Source organism: Galeopterus variegatus, unplaced genomic scaffold, assembly GCF_000696425.1.
Source record: "Galeopterus variegatus unplaced genomic scaffold, G_variegatus-3.0.2 Scaffold3074, whole genome shotgun sequence".
Lineage (NCBI taxonomy): Eukaryota > Metazoa > Chordata > Mammalia > Dermoptera > Cynocephalidae > Galeopterus > Galeopterus variegatus.
In genome coordinates this window covers 236,846-254,043 of record NW_007729185.1, presented here as the reverse complement: position 1 = coordinate 254,043, position 17,198 = coordinate 236,846, and the positions used below count along the sequence as shown (strand labels likewise).

The window sequence follows — 17,198 nt, the reverse complement described above, 5'->3', positions numbered from 1 at the left end:
TTACCCATTCATCCATTGAGGGACACTTAGGTTGAGTCCATAACTTGGCTATTGTGATGATGTTGCAATGAACATGGCACTGCAGACATCTGTTTGACATAGCGATTTCATTTCCTTTGGATATATACCCAGTAGTGGTATTGCTAGATCACATGGTAGTTTTATTTTTAATTTTTTTAAAGAAATGCCATACTGTTTTCTATAATGGCTGTACTAATTTACATTCCTACCAACAGTGTAAAAGTCTTTTTTCCAAATCCTGTCTAGCATTTGTTATCTTTCGTCTTTTTGATAGTTGCCATTCTAACAGGTGTGAGGTCATATTTCATAGTGATTTTAATTTGCATTTCTCTGATGGTTAGTGATGTTGAGCACATTTTTATGTACTTGTTGGCCATTTGTGTGTCTTTTTTTGAGAAATGTCTATTCAGGTCTTTGTCCATTTTTTAATTCATGTACTTGGCCATTTGTGTGTCTTTTTTTGAGAAATGTCTATTCAGGTCTTTGTCCATTTTTTAATTGTGTTGTTTTGTTTTCTTGCTATTGAGTTGTTTGAATTTCTTATATATTTTGGCTATTAACCCTTTATCAGATATATTGTTTGTGTGTTGTTTTGTTTTCTTGCTATTGAGTTGTTTGAATTTCTTATATATTTTGGCTATTAACCCTTTATCAGATATATTGTTTGCAAATATTTTCTCCCGTTCTTTAGGTTGTCTCTTCACTCTGATGATTATTTCTTTTGATGTGCAGAAGCTTTTTAGTTTGACATAATTTTGTTTATTTTTGATTTTATTGCCTATGTTTTCAGGTCATGTCCAAAAAAAACCACTGCTCAGATCAATGTCATGGAGATTTTCCCGTATGTTTTTCTTCTGGCAGTTATACAGTATCTGGTCTTAACGTTAAAGTCTTTAATCCATTTTGAGTTAATTTTTGTAAATGGTGAGATGAGGGTCTAATTTGATTTAGCCAGTTTTTCCAGCACCATTTATTGAAGAAAAACTGTCCTTTCCATTGTGAGTTCTTGGCATCTTTATCAAAAATTGATTGACCTTAAACGTGTGGATTTATTTCTGGGCTCTCTATTCTGTTCCATTGTTGTATATGTCTGTTACTATTCCAGTATCATACTTTTTGATTACTACAGCTTTGTAGTAGATTTTGAAATTGCTGAAAACTATAAAGCATTGATGAAATAATTTGAAGAAGACACAGATAAATGGAAAGATATCATGTGATCATGGATTGGAAGAATTAATGTTAAAATGTCTATACTACCCAAAGCAATCTACAGATTCAATGCAATCCTTATCAAAATTCCAATGACATTTTTGACAGAAATAAAAAACAATCCTAAAATTTGTATGAAACTATGAAAGACCCCAAATAGCCAAAGCAATCCTGAGTAAACAGAACAAAACTGAAGGCATTACCCTACCTGATTTCAAATTCTAGTAATTACTTAAATGTAATGGGAACTTCCTATTTGAAGTATGATAGCCTGTGATGGATACTTTTGTAAAGCAACAAATTAAATTGTCAATGGAAACATTGACCTTTAATTTTTATGTTTTGTAAGTTTGAATTTATTGACTTGGCTTAAAATAGTAAAAACTTAGACTATCTTTTTTTAAAAAATGAATTTTAATTCATTTAAAATACAATTTAATTTAAGCTCTTAGAGCATTGCCTGTTTCTAGTAAATGATTAATAAATACATAGATGCTTCCTTGAATTTATATCAGTAATCATAAAATCATCTGTAAGTTTTAAAAGCCTATTTGGATCAGGCATTTGTTTGTTCCCTGGCATAGCAGTGACTGAATGTGAATTCATTTTATGATTTACAGAATCCCCATGGGCTCATGGTGATGTGGGTGATTGAAAGCAGGCCAATTGATGTTTTAATCCTTTCTGTCCTTCAGGAAGAAATGGAATTAAAGACTATGTTTTTGTTATTTAATATTTTTTGCACTGAGCTATGATTATAGATAGAATGTAGAATTAAATCCTTGCTAAATGGATTAATAATCTAAATTAGACAGATATTCAGGATACTGACCTTGGGAAATTGTAGAAATGACAACTTGGTAAAAAACTCAAGAACAAACCAAAAAATCCAAAAAGAGATGGCAAAGAACTCTATTATTAATATTTGTTGGTAACGGACTGAGGCATAGGACTAAAAGGTCAATTTCTGGTTCGAGCTCTGTCCTGAACTTCTTGCATAAGTTTGAGCATGGTACCTCTTTTCATTCTGCATTAGTTTCCCTATCTTCAAACTGGTTCATAAAAGAGAGAAGTTGGAGTGATATATGAGATAATAAATATGAAGCACTTCGAGTTCCTCAGAATAAAGTTTCCACAACAAAATGAAATAATAATTATTATAATAATTAATAATGACAATAATTCCTATAAATTACATTTAATCATTTATCTTATAAAGCAAAGTAAATTAGGGTATGAAACTTCACATTTTAGAAAGATTCATTTCAAAATCGATTTGCAGAAATATACAACCAGTACAAAACTACAAAACTTTGATTCATACACAACTTTTGGAAAATATATCTTGCACTATGTAAAATTCCACCTTTGTGTATTTAATTAACATCCAACACATAAGGCAATTCTTTAGAATAAGGGATACGTTAAATCAGTGATACTCAGAGATATGTGAGTTTTGAGCCATTGATAATGATAAATTATCATCAAATGATAATTTCATAAGTTGATTAATTAATGATAATTTAATTATCATTAAGTGATAATTGACAAAAAGAGCCTTATAACCATAATATGACTTTTAGATATTTTGCATAAAATTAAATATGCTTTTTAATATAGAAATTGGAAGTCTTGAATATCCCTAGATTTCAGGCAAAAGAGCCACATGTACCCCCTTCTTTTAAAGGAATGCTTAATAAAGGAACATTTTGTGAAACACTGGATTAAAGACCCTGAGAGCCAAAATTTATTGCAATGTAATAATTAGTATGGAGATATAATTTCAGAATACATAAAAACAGTAAAAATAAAAAAAATCGTCTGATCCTATTCTGAAATAAGCCGCTATATACAATCATATGGACTTGATTACAAATGAGGCTAGGAGTTATCCTGAGGATGAGACTAACGATAGGAAAGTGAGAAATTTCCCAAGATGGCTGAAAGAAATGTTGCGCATAACATTTAGCAAGACCATACTGCATAGGAAATACCCGACACAGTCACCACATTTTATCCTACTTATTTATTTTTTTGGTGGCTGGCTGGTATGGGGATCCGAACCCTTGTCTTTGGTGTTATAACACCATGCTCTAACCAACTGAGATAACTGGCCACCTGTCCACATTTTTAAAAGGTGCAATGTGAGGTCATGCTTCCAAGATCAATGACAAAATATCCTCACCAAAACAGTATCTGTATTCAATATCGGGAACAACATATGGGCCAACATCAAAAGAGGATGGAATAAAAAGACAAGCATGCTGCTTTTTCTCCCTTCTACCTCTTAAATAGACCTAGCACACCTAAAGAAATTGATTCTGAAAGCATAGGAAAGAAGCTGCAGTCATTAGTCTTCATCTCCAGAATTCCTCCAGGTCTGCTTCTTGTCTTACATTCCTTGTCCTATTTTCCCTTAATTTCTTGGCCCTTTTTCCTTAACTGGACTTTCTGTCACTCTCTTGCCTCTAATTTTGCTGATCTGGTTTTGGGCCAGCAACTCTGTTTTTCATCTTTGAAGTTCCTCCACGACTTGATTATTGAAGGCTTAGTTATCCACATATGACCTCATGCACAATACGTCATGGGTAAATAGTATCTACTTCTGTTCCCTGCTGTAGGGATGTGGTTGTTCCTAACTGGACACTATTTGATTATGAAAGGAGATCTAACTTAAACTGAAGGGAAAGATTTTGAATAAGACCCAACAAAATCAGAGTGTGTATCTCACCATACTCAGATAGCTGAGGATAATTGGCTATCCCTCTACTAATCACCCACTACCTATGACAGAGTTTGGCTTCTATGACAATTTTGGTACATAGAAGGTGCTCAGGAAATACCTGATAAAATGATGGATGAATGAATAAATAATTATAAGAACCAGCTATAAGATCTAAGAATGATTGTATTGGTTTTTGAGGGTATGCATGAAATTACAAAATATGATAAATCCCTAATTAGTAGAATATGTCCATTGAAGATTTCCATTCATATTTCTTTCACCAAAAAAAAAAAAAACCAAGAAGCAACCCAGCATATTGTGTCATCACTTTGAGAATATCAGTGGTTTAAAAACAGGTTTGAAAATAGCTACTTGCCTAAAATCAGGTCTAACTTTTGCTGTATAAGCAGCAAAATATTCTAAATTCATAGACACTACTACATACTTTCATAGAGGGCAGTTAATAAAAATACCAAGTAGGCCCAAATCTCTTCCCACTCTTGTTTTTATAAGAATATGTAGATGGATTAAAAATATATTCAAAAGGATGAAAATGACAGAGGTAACAGAAGCACCATCTCAATTTCCTAAATGAAAAACTGCACATTTACTTTAGAAATCCTAAATAAGAATATTTACAGAAACAATTGATGGAGGTAGCATGGGCTGGCACAGAAAGTGCTTTACTGTTTAGCAGGAGAAAACATCCTAAATACAGAGCTTCTCTTTCTGTCAGCTGGTGCTCAATGTTTGTGTTTCTTCAGATTGATAGGCTGGACGTGGATAGCTTGTTTAGCAACATTGAATCTGTGCATCAGATATCAGCCAAGCTGCTGTCGCTGCTGGAAGAGGCCACAACAGACGTGGAACCAGCCATGCAAGTAATCGGTATGTTTATTCTCTCCTTGAATTCTACACTACAACAGGAAATAATATTTTAATAGCCTCCCTTAGCTTTGATTTTATGTTTCTGACTCACCAAGCTTCCCAGGAGATAAATAAATGCTAAACCCATCTTCAGGCTCATTGTAATTACACAAACTCTGTATTTATTTTCAAATGGGTTTATATCCATTTGCTGAAGTCCCTTAGTAGCACTAAGCACACCATTTGCTTTTTAATTTCCAATCTTTCATTCAACCTCTTTGCATTCCAGATGTTCTTTCATTTTGTTTTATGGCTAAGACTTACATGATCTTTAAACAATTAATTATTTAAATATTTTAGTAGCTTTACTGATTTCAGTCACAATGTTTTTCAGATCTTATGCCTATGAATCGATTGATTTTTATATAGTAATTTTTTTACAAAACTAGTTTATGTGATTTATAAAAAACTTACACAAGTTCCACTTTTTCCATGCTTTTCCTTTTTTTTTCTATATTATTGCTTTCCAAATAGACTGTTTTACTCTCAGTCATAGATATGTTTATTTTTTTACTCTGGTAACATTTTTAAAAATAACAACAGAGAAAATAATTTGAAAAGTGTTGGGCCAAATTTTTATTCTCTCCATTTCTTGGGAACTTGAAAGGGAATACTGTGTTGTGAATTCCTTGAAGGCAGCTTGTACATCTAAGATATTATACCCATAGTGCCATGTAGGCTAAGAATTCTTTGTAAAAAATTATCATTTTTCTATTTCACACATAACATACAATATATGCATATTACAAAAATATGAAAATAATTCAGGAGTACATAGAATAACAGTAAAAGTCCTTTTCACACACCCCTCCAATGCCACTGTCTTCCCCACAAGTAACCACTGTTAGCAGTTTTATGTGGATCCTTTCTTTGAGACACATGCATAGACAAAAACAAACACCTTATATATTTACTGTTTATGTCTTTATTTGTTACCACTTATTTGTTGGGGTTATACAAATAGCATAAAATTGGTCTTGTTTGTATTTATGGTGGCACAGCTTAATAAGCAAGGCTGATCTTATAGAATAGTGAAAGAAATGACTTGGGTACTTGCAGTGTTTTTGCAAACTGAAAGTCCAGCCCAGTCAAAAATATTTCGCCACAGACAGGTTTAAATTCAATTTTTCCTTGTGATTAGGTGTTCCCAATACATTGTAAAAATATTTTCTAAAAGAAGGACTATATTCATTACGACCTGAGTATGGATTCATTGGCCATTCATTTCCAAATTCAATCAGTGAATAGTTATGAAATAGAGCATACTCAAAGAATAAGGTGCTGTATGGCATTGTTGGGTATCAAAAGACAAAAGAGATCGTCTCTGTCCTTCAAGAACTTGCAATCAAACAGCTCCCTGAATTGAAAGTACATGTATAATACACCATCAGAGTAGTTCCTACACTACTGCAGAACTTCAGAAGATAAAGTAAACATTTCTAGATGGAAATCAAAGGATTCTTGAAGATGATACTTGAGCTTAAAGATACTTACCCAGGTAAGATTTCTACAAGTAGGGTTTGGGTTGTGGAGAAGATTCTAAATGGAAGTAACAGCATGAACAGCAAATGCTAAATGCCAAGCATGTTTAGGAAATGGTGACTAAAGGATTCATGCCAGGGGAGAGTGAGAGATGAGTCTGGAAGCACAGAATAGGGACTGACTATACTTGAAATCAAAGTCTGTAATTTGCTGTATGGGTAACAAGAAGCCATTAAAAGATTTTTCAGCAAAGGTATGAGACACAAAGTCTCACAAAGTTTCTCTCAGACACAAAATTTCTGGAGAAAGAAAAATGCAGTAGGTGTGAAGATAAGAAATAGAAGGAAAAATTGAGTCCTAGACCAGTAAATAGGCTGCTATAAATCTTACAAGCATGTGTTAGCAAGACTTTAGGCTAAGGCAGATACAGTAGAATAGAAAACAAGCAATCGTTTCAAGAAAAAGTATAAGAAATCATAAACGAGATTTAGGGGGTTGTTCATGTGTTGGAGTCAAAGACAAGTCCAGGTTTAGGATGACCATGCATCCTGGTTCATCCAGAACAGACTGTTTTTAGCCAATTGCTGAAGTATTCGTTGTAGTGTAACATTTGTCCTAGATTTTTCCTTTTTAAGTCAAAGACAAGTCCAGGTTTAGGATGACCATGCATCCTGGTTCATCCAGAACAGACTGGTTTTAGCCAATTGCTGAAGTATTCGTTGTAGTGTAACATTTGTCCTAGATTTTTCCTTTTTAAAAAGGTACCATTATTATTAGTTGCAGCACAAGATATTTTATAAGACCTCTACATCATACTTCAATTCTCGAGGCAGTGTCTTTTAGTAGGGTGTCAGAGGCATGTGTAGTCAACAGAGTTCAGAGTTTACACAGGGTAAACTCAGCATCACAGCTCATCTCTTTTTTCCTGATCTTTTCTAGTGTCAAGGAAACTTACATTTTCCTTTGAAGTGCCACGTGCCGGGCACTGGCTGATAAAATGATGACGTTTGGACATAAGTAGCGAGGAACAGCTAACTCCTTCCTGTTTTGGGGGTGGGAGAGGTATTTGATGCTGCAGATCCTGCCATCCATTGGGTGCAACAGCTGGTGTGTCACGGCCCATGCCATGACCTGTGACAGGCATGAAGCACCAAGATGCTAGTCAATGGGATTAATGGGACATCAACTATAGATTAGATGTAAGGAAAATATGTATGGGAAATAGTGGCTGAGCAGCCCTGGTACAGAGCATCGGATGCTCTTTCTATAGAGTTTGGTTACCTATTGTAGGTATAAATCTACAATGCAATTCTTTTTTATTGCTTGGTATGCTTATTTTATTTTGCAATAAAACCTTTCAGAAGCAAGGATTTAGCATATTCATGTTTAATATAAATAACTGATTTTCTGTTTCTTAAGAAAGTTGATGATGAACGTATAACATACAAAATACTTACCATCCACCATAGACAGCCACATAAGACATAAGACAGCCAGCAGTCAGAAATCCACTGAAGAAGCAGCAACATCTATGTCAAAAGTTAGTCATTATTTTAAAAAGACTGTGCTCAAAATAAGTGATTTAACGCATGCAGCTGTTTAAGGTGTGTTTAAATATCAATCTGTTTTGCATGACTTTTCATTTAGGTCAAACGAGAGCTATCCTAAATTAATTTCACTCATTTTTAATTCCAAGTTTCCTTGCACCTAAAAGAAATGTAAAGCATTGGCTACTAAGGAGTTGACATAATTAGCAGAATAGTTTTGCCAACAGTTAAATGATGACAGTTTTATATCAGTGTGAGCAGATGAATCAAATAGAAAATCAGTTAATTCCAGTAATGGTTAAGACTTTTAAAAATCCAATTCACAGAACCAAAGAAAAGCTTTTGGAAGTTTATTGTGTCAAAGGTGAATAATCTGACCTTATTATAAATGCTACTGTCACTTTAACTTAAAAATTAAATATTGTGACTGCAAATGATAATATGAATACAAATATTGGTGAAGCACATCATCAGAGTAAAACAATGTTTTTATTAAAATAAAAATCTGTGGATCAGGAGTGTACTTGAAATTGATTGTGATGCATGTATAATAAAGCTGTGATATTTTATTAATCAAAATGGAAACTAGTCAAAATTTACACATACTTTTATATACACAAAATGAGAGTGAATGACAATATTTAAAGGATAAAGTTGATGATGAATTAAAAAATAATCTTATGCATGATGGTAGACTCTTTGCTGCTGGTCATTAATCAGTTTTCATAAATGTTTAATTCTCTGAAGTACCACTTTATAAATCAACCAAAGTTCCTACAATGACATTGGGCTATTTTTATAAACAAGACCTTTGAAATTGTATTGCATTTTGTTCAAAATCAGTCGGAAGTCTTTAGTTAGGATATTCAACAAACAAAGGGAAAAATAACTTCAGATTTTTAATCTTGATGAATTTCAATTACTGGAAACAAAAATTGTAAACAGGAAAACATTGAAATTTATCCCTATAAAAACAGGAAATGAGCTAAAAAAAAAATTGAACACTGAGAGCTCATGTGTAAAACACTTAATTTTGAAATTCTGTAATTTTACTTGGAAAATTTGATTTATGAAAAAAGCTTTTAATGGATCTACATTTGGAAAAATATTCAAAAATCATAAATAGAAAGAACTTATTAGATGAGTTTTATTTTGCAAAAATAAAGAATCCAAATGGAGGCAAAAAGACAGTACCTATGAAAATATTTCATTTTTTAATACATAAAAATATATAATTAGAATTTAAATATTTTTCATTTATCAGAATTTTCTTTGAGTTTACTGGGTGACTCTGTATTTTCCTTATAGAGAATTTTCTCAATTTAAGATATTATTGTTTACAAATTTGAGCAGTAAAATAAATAATGCTAGTATTGGATAATAACCCACAGAATAAAATAAATATCGAGTCCATACTGATATAAATACTATTAAGTGGGAGAAAGAACAGCTTTTCTTACAGTAAATTTCAGCTAATAAATATAGAGGGAAAGAAGAAAACAGAAAATCACCATTAGGCAAACACCACAGTCATAACTGTTGCAGATGAAATCTACTGATTGATGCCAGATTTGGAGGGTGAAAATTAGAGAAGAAATATACTTTTCTTAGTCTCAAAGTTTCTTTCCACGGAATGATTAACCTCAAAGGAAAACATAGCAGTTTTACGGTGAGAAACCCAGCAGGGACCCCCTTAACTAAGTAATCAAGGTCAACAACACCAGAAAATAACTTACTCTACATCATGAACCTTATGCACTGAGAAGGACATAACATCGAATCTGTGGTACTTTTGCCCGAAAAGTACGCAATCGTGTCCAATCATGAGAAAATATTACACATCATCAGACAAACTCAAATGAGGACACTTGACAAAGTAACTGATCGATACTCTTGTAAAGGATTAAGGTCATAAAAGATAAGGCAAGACGGAGGAACTGCCTTCAGGAAACTAAGGAGGAGTGACAAATGCAAGTGGGAGCCTGCATAGATCCTAGAACATTGAAAGAACATTAGTGTTGAAATTCAAATAAGGTGTTTAGTTTTGTTAATAGTATTGCACCAAAGTTAATTTCCTTTTTCTGACAATTGTATTATGGTAATGTAAGATGTTACTATTGGGGAAGCTGGGTGAGGATATTTGAAAACTATCTATACTATTTTTTCAGCTGTTCTATAAATTTAAAGTTAGTTAAAAGTTTAAAAAATATTAAATATTATGATTTAGAGAAAACTCAGTGAAAATGTTTATAATTTCAGAGTCACCAATCATAAACTGCAACTTGGAAGAAGATAACAGATGATTTATTTAAAAAATTAAAACAGTAAGGCCATATTTGAAAACAAAATCAGTTGGAGTTTTATTTTACCATCCTCACCCTTTGTATCTGGGCTGGCCTTGTGACTTGCTTTGACCAATAGAATGAGTCAAAATGATGTTCTAAGGGCTGGCTGGTTACTCAGTTGGTTAGAGCGTGCAAAATCAGTTGGAGTTTTATTTTACCATCCTCACCCTTTGTATCTGGGCTGGCCTTGTGACTTGCTTTGATCAATAGAATGAGTCAAAATGATGTTCTAAGGGCTGGCTGGTTACTCAGTTGGTTAGAGCGTGGTGCTAATTAACACCAGGATATAAGGTTTGATCCCTGTACTGTCCAACCACCAAAAAAGAAAAAAAGAAAAGAAAAGAAAAAAATGATGTTCTATAACAGCAGTATGACTTCTGATCTTTGCTCATGAAGATAGAAGCCCAAATCACCAAGTCATTCCAAGCAACCCAGGCAAGGCCTTGGGCATGTGATTAAGGTCCTCCTCAGCTGCCCGGCAGCCCACAGCCAACCCCCAACACCATCAGCAGCACATGAAGACATCCTAGCTAATCCCTGCCCAATTGTCAACCCATAGAATCGTGAACAAACAGTCGTTTAAAGCCTTTCGGTTTGGGGGTAATTTTTTCCTGTAGTAATAGCTAACTAATACAGAGATTCACAGAGGAGAAATTCACTTATTTCAGCTCAGATGATGAGATTGATTTGGAATGAGCCTCTTGAGGCTTGGACTTGAAGGATTTAGAAAGGTGGAGATTGGGCACAAAAAGTTGTCTAAATGAGAAATGGGCTAAAGACCTCAAGGCAGGAGAGTATGTGAAGTTCCTGTAAAGGGCAGTAGGAGTCTGAAGTGCTGGAGCGTAGTGCCGAAGGGGCCTCCATGATCCATATGTGGTAGATACACCAACACGCAGTTCACTGGAAATTCCAACCCTAAACCTTTCACCTAAGCACTTACATTTCATAAGATAAACTGATTTTTTGGTGAGATGTTTCCAAAATCATTTTATCACAAAATAAAAAGCACAGGTGTCTCATATCTCTGTCCTTAGAGGGCACAAATAAGTTTGTGATTTACAGCTTTAGTGCCAAAGGGGAAATTTTCCTGATACCTAGATAAACCAGGAGGAGTATTTTACTCAAGAATAAACTTGGGGTTTTGGATGAAATTCAAATTTAAACGCAGAGATGTATGCTTGCAAATCTGAGAGCTCTGAGGGAATTATCTATCATGCCAAGATGAAAAGTAGATGTTTAAAATCTTGACTTAAGCAGAGTGTCTAGATAGTAAATAGGTTTTAAATTTTTAGAGATGGGAGTATGAGATGTGGCTCTTGTTTCCACATAAGTTGATCACTCTGTAACAATTTTAAAAAATGATTAGCAAGAACAAAACAAATAAGATAAGTGTAGAATTTAAGAACATGTGGATTTCAATGTCAGGTTTACTTAGATTATGTCCTATCCCAACCTATTGCTAGATACGTGATCTTAGGGAAGTTACAAAACCTCATTGAACTTCAGTTTCTTACTGGGAAATTGAGAGGCAATAACACCTACCCCATGTGGTTTTTATGAAAGATTAAATAAAATCATGTATAAGGAATGACAACCCAGTTTCTATGCTTAGTAATATCAAATACATGAAGTTACTAAATTATCATGATAATATTAAATTTACCCATCTATTTACTAAGCCTGATTTTTTTTTTTTTTTTTTTTTTTTAAAGATGACCGGTAAGGGGATCTTAACCCTTGACTTGGTGTCGTCAGCACCATGCTCTCCCAAGTGAGCTAACCGGCCATCCGTATATAGGGATCCGAACCCTTGGCCTTGGTGTTATCAGCACCATACTCTCCCAAGTGAGCCACAGGCCAGCCCTAAGCTTGATTTCTTAAGTTTGTAACAATTGAATAAAATGTAAATTTTTTTCTGAAGTACCAATCATGTTTTTCAAACAAATTAGATTTGCTAGATTTGCTGAATGTGTGTGGTTTCTTGACGCTACCAATATCTATACATTTGATGATTTATATATCTAATATGATGATGCATTTTCTTCTTTAAAGGGGATTTTAACATAGCAAGTATCATTTCTACATTTGGTAGAGCAAACAGCAATTGCAGTAGCTAGTCTCCAAAGCTGGCCCTCAATGGACCAAGCCTCCTAATATGCATGTTGCAATGTAGTCTAGTCCTATATCGACTCTGGACTGACACTCTGATTCACTAACTGATACGATGCAGTGGAAATGGCACTGTGCCTAAGCCTTAAGAAAGCCTGACAACTTCTACTTTTGTGATTTTGGGAGCCTGTTATTTAAGAAGGCCAGCTACTCTGCTGGAAATACCATGTAGAAAGGCCATATGGAGAGAGAGCAGCCCAGCTAGCCCAGCTAGCCCAGCATCCCAGCTGAGGCCAAATTTCCAACTGTACCTGCCAAGGCACCAGACTTGTGAATGAGCCATCTTAGACATTACAGCCTCGTCAAGGCTTTGGATGACTGCAGTTCCAGTGGACATCAAGTAGAGCAGAAGAACCACACACTCAGCCCAGCCAACCCACAAAATTGTGAGAGAAAATCAAAATGATTGTTGTTTTAAGCCACTGAGCTTTGGGGTGGTTTGTTACATAGCAATAAATAACCAAAACAGCAATTGTGTCCTCTAATATGTGTTTGCCTGTTGTAATGCTTCAAAGTAATAAAAAAAAGACCACCATTATTAATCCATTCACTATGGCACGGTCCAACAATCTAATCACCTCTTCAAGGCCCTACCTTTCAAACCATAATAGGATTTCCCACCCTCTTTACATTGTCACAGTGGTGACTAAGTTTTGGGTGACATTAAACCATAGCAGTTGTTCTACTTTTGTTCTACAGCAGTACATTGCTCTCCTAAAGCACTTTCTCTTATAAGTCCCTGAAGAAGAAATGTGCTACTTGTGAGAAGAGCATTAGTCACTGATAATGTTGTGAGCCACCCTCCCACAAGAAATGCACTTACACGCCACTCATGCAGAAAAGGGCAGTTTATTCACTCCAGCTGGCCATTGACCATCTCCCAAGGAGCAACCAAGGAAGAACGGCCTTGGGCCTTGGTCTTGTAGGGTTTTTAAAGGCAAAAACTATATCCCATTGGCACACGGGTTTGTCCAGGTGCACAAAGCAAGCTAGAGGGCTAGGTTACAGAGGCCGAGAACGAGCCGTTTGAGCAATCAAGCATACAAGTTTTCATTGTGTATGTTTCTGTTCCCATGTAATAATTCACTGTGTATGGCTCCTATTTCTATGCAATTGTTTTTTGTTTCTATCAGAAGGTCAATGGTTTCTTATGCAGAAGTGGGGGTAGTCTGCAGGTCAGATGGGGCAAAATGGAGTTACTTAGATTAAGCAAGCAATTCTACAGAAGCAGATAGTGTACGTTATGAGGGTGTAGGTAGCTCTATTTCAATAAACCATGTGTTAATGCTGTGTGGAAGATGCTCACCTGAATGAGTTTTCCAGTATTATTATTGTTATTGTGGGTTTGTGTGTTTGTGTTTAACTCAGTACACAGATAGGTTTGACCTAGTTAATTCTGGCCAGCTGGGAGAGGTTGGGAGGGTCCTGGAGCTGCATACAGAAATGTGTTAGGCCAGCAGGTGGGGGTTGGGTGGGCTGGGGAGACCCAGATGCAGCAGCTTAAAGGTCAGGGCATTTTATTCTAAATGTTGGCAGTAATGGGAAAGCTTGAGAGAATATGAAGAAAAATATAGGGTTTTCATAGTCATAAATCCACACAGGAAAGGAAAAATCAACAGGAAGCAGCCACCAGGCTGGAATGAGGGGATTGGACCTCCAGTCTCCTGAGTAAGGTTGCAGGGCTGCTGGAACTTATTTCTTGCAATAAAAATAAAACAAAGGTGGCTTAGTAAAAGCCCTACAGTCCTGTTCTCTGAGGAGAATGGTAAGAATCTAGGATGTTGTACTGATGGAGCCTGCTACTGGAGGTTGGTGGCTTAGCTGTGCAGGGAGGAGCATTGGAGAGTTAAAGCCAGATTTAAATGGACCTAAGAAAAGTCAAATATTGCACAGAAGACACATACTAATAAAGTCCAAAATCCTAGGAGTGTAAGAGTCCTTTGTGTTCCTGAACACTTCCCCAATCTCCAGGAAGCTAAAATGAGAAGTACATGGATAGGGGAGCAATCTTGAAGGTGCACCATAGCCCAGAAAGAGCATGACCTGTGGAGTGAAACAGATGTGTGTTTTGGTTCTAGCCGTGTCGCCACTAGCTCTGTGGCTGTGGGCAACTCACCTGGATCAGTTAGGATTACAATTACCTGCCTAGAGCGGAAACCTGGCCAAAAGGGCTTAATAAAAAAGGGGCTTATTTTTTCTCACCTAATAAGAAATCCGTAAGTCTATAGCCCAGGACTGGAGCAGCTGTTGCTGGCTCCTTGCAGCATTTCCTTCACAATCTTTATCATGTGGCTTTTGACATCATGGCCTCAGTGCAGCTACTCCACTTCCAGCTGTTGCTTCCTGCAAGCAACAAGAGCAAATCCAGCTCCTCATGACCTTTATCCATTTGTGGGGAATATAGCCACTTCCCAGTGACTTCCTTCTATGAGTATACCCCACTTCACTTTGCACGCATATTATTTCATTTCACATACACACACATACACACACACAAACACACACCCTTGCACACACAGTTGGCCATCTAAATACCAGAGATTTGGGGAAAGGTCAGTATTTTTAACTGGGTGCATTGCCAGTCCAAATTCTGTGAGTTTGGAAGAAGGAAGACTAGACAAGCAACTAACAATGGGTGCCACATTCATTTGTTCATATTTTAAACGGTAATAGCAAGATCTCCATGGCAGAGCATACAAGACATAGGGCACACCCCTTGCAGAATGTAAGCTCCATGAGAGGAAGAATTCTTGTCTGTTTTGTGACTGTTGTGTCACCAGCACCCAGAACAGTGTCACCAGTAAGGACTTACTGAGTGAATAAATTATAAACATAACAATAAGTGCCCGGTGTGCTGGCTGGCACACAGATTGTTGTTGCTGTTGTAACGGAGTCTTCCAGCATTGTTTTCAGAGGCTGCTGTGTAGTAAAGAGCAACGAGTGGTAGCAGAGGCAAGCATTCTCAAGGGAGGTATTTACGAAAGTGAGATAAATGGAGAATCGTGGGGTCTTCCTCAGTGTTATCAACCTTGAGTAAGGAAAAGTTATTGTACCTCTTTCTAATCCAGCCAACAAAAACCTTAACTTTCTCAGGGAGCCAATGTTATTTATTTCAATATGTTATTTATTTATATTGTTATTTCAATATGTTAGTTGTTATAAAAATCCCCAACTGGAGTTAAAGTACCCAGGAAGCCAATTACTGTAATCATCAAGTGTATTCTTGAATGTTAGAGCCGGACTAATACTTAAAGAGCATTGCTTTCATTGTTGGGACAAAAATAGTGAGAGCCTGATTCATTCCACTTACATCCCTAACTCTGGACACAGTTTAAAGGGGACCCTAGCTCTTCCAAATACCGGCCAGAGTTCTTTCCATTCCATACCCTGTCTATCTCCCTGCCCACTAATGCTGCCCAGCTGCCAGTCCACTTCCCAGGGCTAGAGGTGCTGGGAGGATGCCATGTCAGCTGCAGAATGTCCCCTTCTCTGGAGGCCCCACCACAACTGTGACAGCATCCTTCCTGGCACTGGACACAGCATTGGTCGTGGACAGGACCCCACCCTCAGCTCTGGCTCCCTTCCTTTCTCTGTTTTCCTCTTCACAATCCAGCTCCCCTCATTGGTTCCACTTCCTCAGCTCTCACTCCCTCCTCAAACCACTTCTTTGAGAATGCTGTTACCACATCACCAGGGATCTCAGAAATGTCAAATCCAACAGATGAATTTTTCTGAATTTATCTTACTCTAGTGCTTCTGACAAACTTTTACCAAAATATTCCTGAAATAAGAAGAGAAATGTCATAAGCCCCAGGGAGTGTGGAGTTATAACCTGAAGGCACAGCCCCAGGCATATAATAACTTTGAAGTCTTATTTTATCTTCAGAACTCATTTATAAGTTTTCCAGTCAACTCTTATAAGAAAACAATGCTTTTTTCTTCAAACATCTTAATAAAATTGATACTCAAGGGATATGCTTGTTTTCTTCCCATGGCTGCAGGTCCCACCTGCCACCTGTATTTGGTTTGAATTCTATAACCCTAAGCAGAGTCCCTTGGGTGTCCTCAGCAGTCAGTTTTATCCCCAGGGCAGGTAGGACCTAAATGAGACTTCTTCCCTCTCACTTTCCCACTTTACCCTCCACTGGAGAACATAGTGAGGCTGGGAAAGCAAGGGGAAAAGCGTATCAATGATCCGGCGTCTTGGCTGGCTAATCTACTGCCTTGCTTAGCCCCGGCAGCTGGGTTCCCATCCAAGGAAGATAAGCCGAGTATGGGGAGTGCTCCCTGGAACTCATGGGTGAAAGCTGCCAGTAAATCTCAGGGAAATGACAGCCAGAGGCCTGTATCACCAAACTCAGATCTCAGACCTTCTTTCCAGAGAGTTGGCCATATCTGCCCTCTGTCCTTGGAGCTGACCCATCGCCTTCTCTGTATGCTGAATACTCGGTCTTAGCAAACAAGTTTTACTTAGAATCACAGATAACTTTCTTTTGGGATATACCTAAGACCATAATTTATGCTTAAGATTTTAACTAAAATTCTTATTTATATCATCTTAGTCGGTTTTTAGAGTTGAACTTATTGCATATTTTTTCTTGGTAATACCGGTAACTTTCTACTTTAAACTCTTTATAAGTAATAGTTCATGTCATAGTTTCACAAAATTTTTAAATAAAATGCTATGTGTAGAAAAGAAATCCTTCAACTAGTCAGATTTCTCCAAAAATATTTTCCTACCAAATAAAAAAAAAGAAAAATTGTGTTGAT

At 36.4% G+C, this 17,198-nt stretch overlaps 1 protein-coding gene across 1 annotated transcript in view; it reads left to right on the top strand.

Moving 5' to 3' along the window:
- Nucleotides 1–4,722: 4,722 nt before the first annotated feature.
- ARHGEF38 (Rho guanine nucleotide exchange factor (GEF) 38) overlaps nt 4,723–17,198 on the top strand; it is a gene marked incomplete at its 5' end in the record, with an annotated part of 76,931 nt that continues 64,455 nt past the window's right edge. Inside the window, one exon of the mRNA XM_008583899.1 lies at nt 4,723–4,846. Within this exon, the coding sequence (XP_008582121.1) occupies nt 4,723–4,846 (124 nt within the window). The remainder of the gene's footprint in view (nt 4,847–17,198) is intronic.